At 43.2% G+C, this 7087-nt stretch overlaps 1 protein-coding gene across 2 annotated transcripts; it reads right to left on the bottom strand.

Annotated features, from left to right (window-relative positions):
- Window positions 1-662: 662 nt before the first annotated feature.
- ifrd1 (interferon-related developmental regulator 1) lies at window positions 663-6366 on the bottom strand. 2 transcript variants are annotated; one of them, XM_076111687.1, is made up of 12 exons: window positions 6145-6365; window positions 4494-4598; window positions 4241-4322; window positions 3785-3909; window positions 3469-3626; window positions 3320-3370; window positions 3013-3191; window positions 2733-2841; window positions 2402-2536; window positions 2082-2210; window positions 1483-1578; window positions 663-1321 (listed from the first exon to the last, which is right to left on the bottom strand). In XM_076111687.1, the coding sequence occupies exons 1-12, from the start codon at window positions 6173-6175 to the stop codon at window positions 1235-1237; spliced, it is 1287 nt and encodes a 428-aa protein (XP_075967802.1). In that variant the 5' UTR covers window positions 6176-6365; the 3' UTR covers window positions 663-1234. The 2 variants fall into 2 exon arrangements, with proteins under 2 accessions (XP_075967802.1, XP_075967803.1); XM_076111688.1 differs by lacking the exons at window positions 663-1321; window positions 1483-1578 and adding an exon at window positions 1585-1921 and having other exon boundaries at window positions 6145-6366.
- Between the last annotated feature and the right edge of the window lie 721 nt (window positions 6367-7087).

Genomic DNA, 7087 nt, shown 5'->3' with positions numbered 1-7087 from the left:
GCCATGATAAATGTATCAACTCCATGTTGCTGCTTCCTCCTGAAGGAAACAATGTTTCACCTGAGGTCTGAGGCTGCTGACAGAGTATCGATTGCAGGATGCCTGTGTGTGCACCAAACTCCTGGGTAACAGGACAAACATATTGATGGGACCATTTGTAGCTTTGTGACATTAACCGTTGTCATGAGATACTCATATTTATGGACCATTTCATGGCCCTATTAAAGAAGCTTTCAAGTGGGGCCCAAGTGAGAAAATATACTGTGAACAATGAAGATAGAGGTGGGGAGTACTGCTCAGTCAGGCTCACTATAATGCCACTGTGCCCTCGGCTGCAAGTTCCTCTGATATGTGGAAGTAGCAATAAATAAAAAGATTTGTACTGCCCCTTTGCTCCAAATGACCTCCATATACTGTATACATCTGCCAGGATTTCAAAGAGAAGCAGACTTTTGGTTCTCAAAACTCACTTCTCCTTCTCCTCTTCCAGTTACGTTCTTTTTCATGTCACTTCCCCAAAACCTACTGCCATGTTGTGTTTTTAACAAAGCGGAATGATGCTTTGAGCATCCCCGTAATGTTTTTGAACAACTAATCTTAGTCAATCAGCATCACTGTCAGTTAAGTACATCTTGTGTAAAACAACAAACAAAAGTTAGGGATCCATTTCTTACAGTTGTTTATTTCACCATCCCCGTTAACTTGTATACCCAAAACTAAAAAGACTTCACAATATTCACAGAGGTTCTACAGAAATAACCTGCTATGGGTTATCAAGGTAGTGAAACGGAAAATAAATTCATCAAGGGGTTTGATAGGTCACAGAATGAGTCTCTATGAACTAACTAGACCTACAAGGTGCAAGATAAATGCTGACAAGAATATATAACTTAAGTTCAAAGAAACAAAAAAAGGCCGCATTATGAATATCAACATTAGCAGCAAACAAATATACACTATATGTACAACACCACCGTTGTGTGGATACACTTCGGTTGTACTCTATGCAAAAATCTATTGTTTGATTATCAAACACTCACCTCCTGTAGGTTTTAAAAGGAGGCTATAAAAACAATGTGTCCACTACGGAGCAGAGCGTCTACAGAGGGCGAGTGTTTAATATTCAAAAGACAGACTTCAAGGGAGGAGCACATGGACACTGTCGTGACGATTCATCTAAAAAGCAGGAAAGCCTGATAAATAAGGTATTAGAATGAAAAATAAATAAAAAAGGTTAAAATTCTCCCACATCCACCCTCTTGTCCCTGAACTTGCTTCTGGCTTTGGTCCGAGCCTTGAACGCAGCAGAGTTGTGCAGATGCTGGAACAGAGAGGCAGAAAAAAATCATTCAAAAGTAGAAAAACAAGCTTTAAGTAGGTTTGATGTGAGAACATTTCCACACAACAAGGTTTCATAAAGAGAGACGCAAGACTTCTAAACACAAAAGGGAACGTGAGAGTTGACATAACACGTACACGTACCCTTTCAAAGCGAGAGATTTTCATGGACTTCATTGTGGCGGAATCAACCAACATAGGCGGTCCCAGTTCAAACACGTCTCTGATGAATTCATTTGCCTGAAGAGAAGTGGAGAAATAAAACTTCAAAGAAAATACTTCTACCAGCCATCGCACAATACAAGCGTAATATAAAATCTGCGAGACACTAGTTTGCCAATTTTAGATGGCATATTTTTGTTACGTGCTCTGTAATGTTAAATTATCTCATCTTCACTTGTGAAGTGTTGCACTTTTCCACAAGCACTGGCTTCCGGCCACAGTGCAGACTACTTTCCAACCAGCTACTCGTAATGGCTTTTTTTTTTTTTCCTTCTGCAATCCGCAACAATATCCTAAATCAAGTTGTAAGAGTTGTCTTCCTGCATCAGGCAGGCCCACAGATCTTCATTGTCTTTTAGTGCTGTGTCAAGGCAGGAGAAAAGAGCTCCTGTTACATAGCATCCAACCCCGCCCACACTCAGGATTCTGCAGTGCAATTAAAATGTCAACTCACGTGCATTTAAATTTTCATTGACCCGTATATTAAACGCCATACCCCAGTTATTTAAAAAACCGCATACCTGTAAGTGGTAGTTCATCCCAGAGCCCACAAACTCTCTGAAAGCATCATACGTCCTCTTTCTGACCCAGCTGTCGATGGTCATGCGCTCTGTCCCGAAGCGAATGGTCTCAGACTGGAAGTCACCCTCCTAGAACAATGTAGATGGAGGTGAGACAATGCCAGAAACAGATTCTTAAATCGATAGCTGCAGTCCTCACAACTCCTCTTTCTTTGTCCCAACTAAAGACACAGAATCTCTGGCTTGTTAAACCTAAGGCACCCAGGATAAGAGGAGAAAGACTAATCTAAAAAGTCAATTAAAACCCAGCAAACACCCACCTCAACAGCCTTGAGTACGTCTCTGAACACCGACCGCTGCTTCCTCTTGTCGGTCTTGGCTCGGTGCTTGTTACAGTCCGTGGCCAACGCGTTCAGTTTGTCACAAAGTTGCTCCCAGTCATCAAACTCAAACTCCTAAAAAAAGGGCCAGAGGAAGAAATGCTGCATTCATGGCCAATGAAAAAAAAAGCAAGCTGTCACACTAGACAGACGTCCGAATAAAGAGAAATGTAGGGCAACAACAAAGACCAAACTACAGTCCCTTTTGCATCCAACAACGGTTATTTAGTCCCAATACTTGACTGTACTACATGAATGACTATGAACTCACTGAGTCCATGTCTCTGGCCAACTCAAAGAGCAGGGCAATCGTCTCCCCTGCAGCAATTCTCATGTTGACGTCCTCACTTTCCAGCAATCTCGGCAGTTTAGGCAGGTGTCTGCATCACAAAACACATGCATTCCAACATTTTAAAAATATATATGCATAATTTCTCAAATTTTCCAGGGCTAATCCGAGTCTAGGTTTCGGTAAAATAGAATAATGTGTGGTTAAGCTCACAAACGCAACTGTGAGACTTAGTTAAAGGGTCAACAGCACTGGATCTTACGTGCGCAGGATGTCTTTTAGCTGGTTGGCGGTGCAGATGGTGAGCAGCAGAGCCCAGGACAGCAGGGCGTTGGTGTGGAGCTGGCTCATCTGGGGATTGATCAGAGGACAGGTACCGTCCATCCTCGCATAGGACCGGGTGAACAGGTTCTCAAAGCACTCCATGGTGGCATGCACGTCCTAGAGAAACAAAGCAGCAGAGATCGTATGAAACATGAGTTCAGCTGCCAGTGCTGATAACATCACCAATGAAACAAACAAGAGGTGTAAAACCACAGAAAAGATACCAAAAGAGATCAAGAACTTACCAAAATGTCATCTTCTGCAACTAAAGTACAGAGGCCCAGACTTGTTGCAACCTGTCAGGTAAACAGAGAGATTGGTTTCATTAACTTTCCACAGTTTAAACACGTTTCAGAGGAAAAAAAACAAACAGACAACCACATCGGGTACTCACAGCCTGTCTGGCTTGTATGTTGGCTGATCCATCTGCCAGGATGTTTTTGAAGATGGGTTTCAGGGTCTTGAACACCTCCTCGCTCTCGATGCCCGAGCCCAGCTGGATACACAGCAGGCAGGCTAAAGAAGCTGCCGCTCGCTGCTCCTCTCCTTTGCCTGACAGCGAGAAGGGTGTGCATTAACGTTTCCTGTCTACTTTACCATATCATCCGGTAAATTTGGAACAAATCCTATTATAGTAAAATTACTTTCATGTCCTGATTTAAACTCAGTATTTCACCACTTCGAGAGCCACTCATTAGTTATTCCGGTACCTTTCTTGAGGCAGCGTTCAATGCTGTCTGTGATGGTCATCCTTCTCTCCGAGATGAACTCGTACAGGATCCGTGTGGCCATTGCCGTCTTAAGCCCATCCAGTGCGCCTTGTCTGGTCTTAGCACTGAGGAAACGGATGCAAACATTCATTATTGCAATAACGCAGATCATTATCCGTCTCCTTCCGTATGAAGAAATACTGACGATGCACTGTTAAGTGCATGTGCTAAACACCCTCTGCTTTAGCCAATAGCTTGGAGTTAAAGTGATTGAAAGAAAGTAGATACATTTTAAAATCAAAAGTTTCTAATAGGTTAGTCTAAGTAAATACAACAGGTAAGTCGATATGAAATGAACTGACAAAAAGGGCATAACACACACACACTCTGCACATGTTGCAGCCTGCGTACCAAGAATAGATAACATGTGTATGTAGACTGTTGAGAACCTCTTACCTCTTATCAACCGTGCTGTCTATGAACCCCTTCAGCTTGTACTGGAAGTCCTCCTGGGCTGTGTCCTCACTGGCCTCTCCACCTGGAAATGCCACAAGATGTAGACACTTGCCTGATATGCTTCACAGTATTGATATGAGTTACTGGTCACAAAACATTGGATGAATTGCACTTTTCGGAGGTCCTAAAAACAAAAAAAAGCCGTTTTACTCAATAAGTTGCCCGATAATATACAATACACACACAAACATACCTTCATCCGCGACACTGGCGGTGTCACTGAAGCTGCTGCAGTGACTGAGGGTCTCAATGGAGGCATCCTCATCACTGAAAGGATGCACATTTCCATGTTGCCCCCCTGTAAACAAAAAAAGAGAGCCATAAGCACAGAAAATATATTTTAGCCTAATCAAAATCAAGTGTGTTCGTACAGTGCAGCTGGTCCGGTTAAGCCCGTTATGTAACCACACAGGTACTGTGGCAAATACTGCAGTTATCTAATCTATAGTCGTGCCCTTTGCACGCCTTACCCTGCTGTACTTTCATTATCTCGTATGAGAATGTACCATGTTGCCAAGGTAAACACTATGTTCAGGTTGGAGGGTCATGGGTCAACATGGCTGAATTCTCTGACAATGTGCTACAGGAAATGCTCTCGGGAGCAAAGCTACTGTTCAGAATAGACACGCACAGTTTCGGTAACTTCCAAACACACAAGAGCAAAATAACCACGTGTCAGAGGGCGAGAAGGAAGCTATTTTATTTCTTCACAAGTCCACACCTTATAATCTGAAGCAAGATGAGTGTGGGAGAGTTGTGAAAATTCACAGCTTAAAGTGTGTGAACATCTTCAGTCTGATCATTTTTGAAAACTAAAAAGCTTTCATTGTATTAGTTTATAGACACCATCAATAAACATACATAGCATGTGTGAGACATTGCTTCCACAATGGTGGCGCACTGTAACCAGACCCAACAAGCGTCTCTGTCTACTCTGGTCTGACCTGAATTCACCTCTGGAAGACATGCTGGTGAAGCGCATCACTGTAATAACAAGTCCTAAAGTAGTCACGACCATGAATGAAAATACTCCAATACCTCCAGTGATGACAGACACATAGGAAGCACTGTCGGCTGATTTTAAAAGGCCATTTTAGCCGCCTAACAGAGGCTATTTATGAGTGTTTACGTGGACTCTTCCCACACGACAGCTGATTTCTGGGAACCGGGCGCCGCCTCTTTACCAGCCCGCTCTCTCGAGTCCAAAATGTCCGCCTTGTGTCGCTAAACGATAATAGCAAACAGGCTAGCGGTTATCCGGCATTAACAATGCTAAGTTAACGTCACAAATTCGGCTAAAGATTATTTGAGGTCAATCTTTAGACAAGCCCGGCCTTACTTTACAGAGTTCGAGCTAACGTTTAGCTAACACATAGCTATATTTCAATTATTAGACCTACAATAGGTTATTTAATGGTCCACCGAGGCTATAGTCACACCAAAAGATGTCACGTCGTCACATAAGTATGTGTATTATATAAATTACCTTTACCTTGCCAGTGGGAAGTTGACATTAGCTAGCGCTAGCAGACGTTAGCTTGTAGCGTACGACGATAATGAAGGGCTCTTGTTAAGTATATAACGTTAATAGTTTATAATCATTAAACTAGTGTGTCAATAAATATAAAGGATATTGTCGTATGATAGAACCTTTTTGTAAAAGCAATGCTTTGTGTGACCATGTCTAGTTAGCGTTGTATTTTGACGTAGGCCAGCCTCTGACGTTTGTAGTCCTGACTATAAACCCGTTCAACTCCACACAATGGGCTGAAAACACGAAAAAAACTACAACTACCTTTAGCAAATGAGCAGGGCCATTGCAATGCGGCCGCTCGCTTACTTACCCCTGCTATTCTTCTTCTTGGTCCTCGGCATTTTCGTGCAGATAAACGTGTAGTTTTTATCAAAAATCACCCAATACACGAACAGCTTTTACTATATTGTCTCGTAAAATTAAAATATTCCCGTGGCACAGCGGATAAAAAGGAATTAAAGGCGATCTGGGAAATAAACTGTTGACCGAGACGATACATTTTCCCTCATAAACCAGGGTTGCGTAAGAAGAGGGAGGCTCCGAGTATTTATACCGGCTGACATGTCACGAGCAGGTTTCCCGGCATCTCCGACCAATCCGGGAACAGGAGCATGCGTCGCGTGTGTTCGCGCGTGATGCAGGGCACAAAGCGTATTTCCTTATTAAAGTGAGGTGTGTATCCGATTATGGTCATAACAGGTCACAGTGGCGGCTGGCCAATAGAGGGCCATGGGGCCTGGCCCCACCTTGAGCCACACAAAAAAAAATTATAATAATTATAATAATAATAAATTATACAAATTGTCAATATTTGTGTTTTTGAAAATGTACCCAGTAATATGTGCAAAATGTGATATCTGCTTTTCCTGCTCGTCCTCTCCGTCTGTGTGCTCGTCTGCTCGTCCTCTCCGCCTGTGTGCACGACACGTCTCAGAACGCAGCTACGGGGGCCAAATCGTTTTGGCCCAAAAGAGGCGGGTCTATGAAGCAGTTTAGCCAATTGCTGATTAAAGATATAAATGAGTGACATACAATTTAGCCAATCAGCGCCCTCAAATAGATTCAGCTTTGGGCCAAACCGATTTGGCTGCGCGTTCTCGTCAGAAGAAGTCTCGACAGGCGAGCGCGAGCGCCAGCGCGAGCACTACTCCTCCAAGACCCATCTGAGAGGAGAACTTTGGCGGAGATTCTGCAGGCCAAAGAGCTGATCCCAGATCAGCCTGACCTCACAATCAGACAGCAGACTAGTGGGA

This window comes from Anarhichas minor, unplaced genomic scaffold, assembly GCF_050575085.1.
Source record: "Anarhichas minor isolate MPS153535 unplaced genomic scaffold, ASM5057508v1 ptg000045l, whole genome shotgun sequence".
Lineage (NCBI taxonomy): Eukaryota > Metazoa > Chordata > Actinopteri > Perciformes > Anarhichadidae > Anarhichas > Anarhichas minor.
The sequence above is the reverse complement of the archived record's forward strand: the minus strand, read 5'-3'. Positions and strand labels throughout refer to the sequence as shown.

Excerpts from the sequence above, each read along its gene's own strand:
- ifrd1 (XM_076111687.1), bottom strand. The coding sequence starts at position 6,175 with ATGCCGAGGACCAAGAAGAAGAATAGCAGGG. Across the intron at positions 3,627-3,784 it reads TGAACGCTGCCTCAAGAAAG|GCAAAGGAGAGGAGCAGCGA; the intron begins GTACCGGAATAA and ends TCTCGCTGTCAG. Across the intron at positions 2,842-3,012 it reads CTAAAAGACATCCTGCGCAC|ACACCTGCCTAAACTGCCGA; the intron begins GTAAGATCCAGT and ends TTTGTGATGCAG.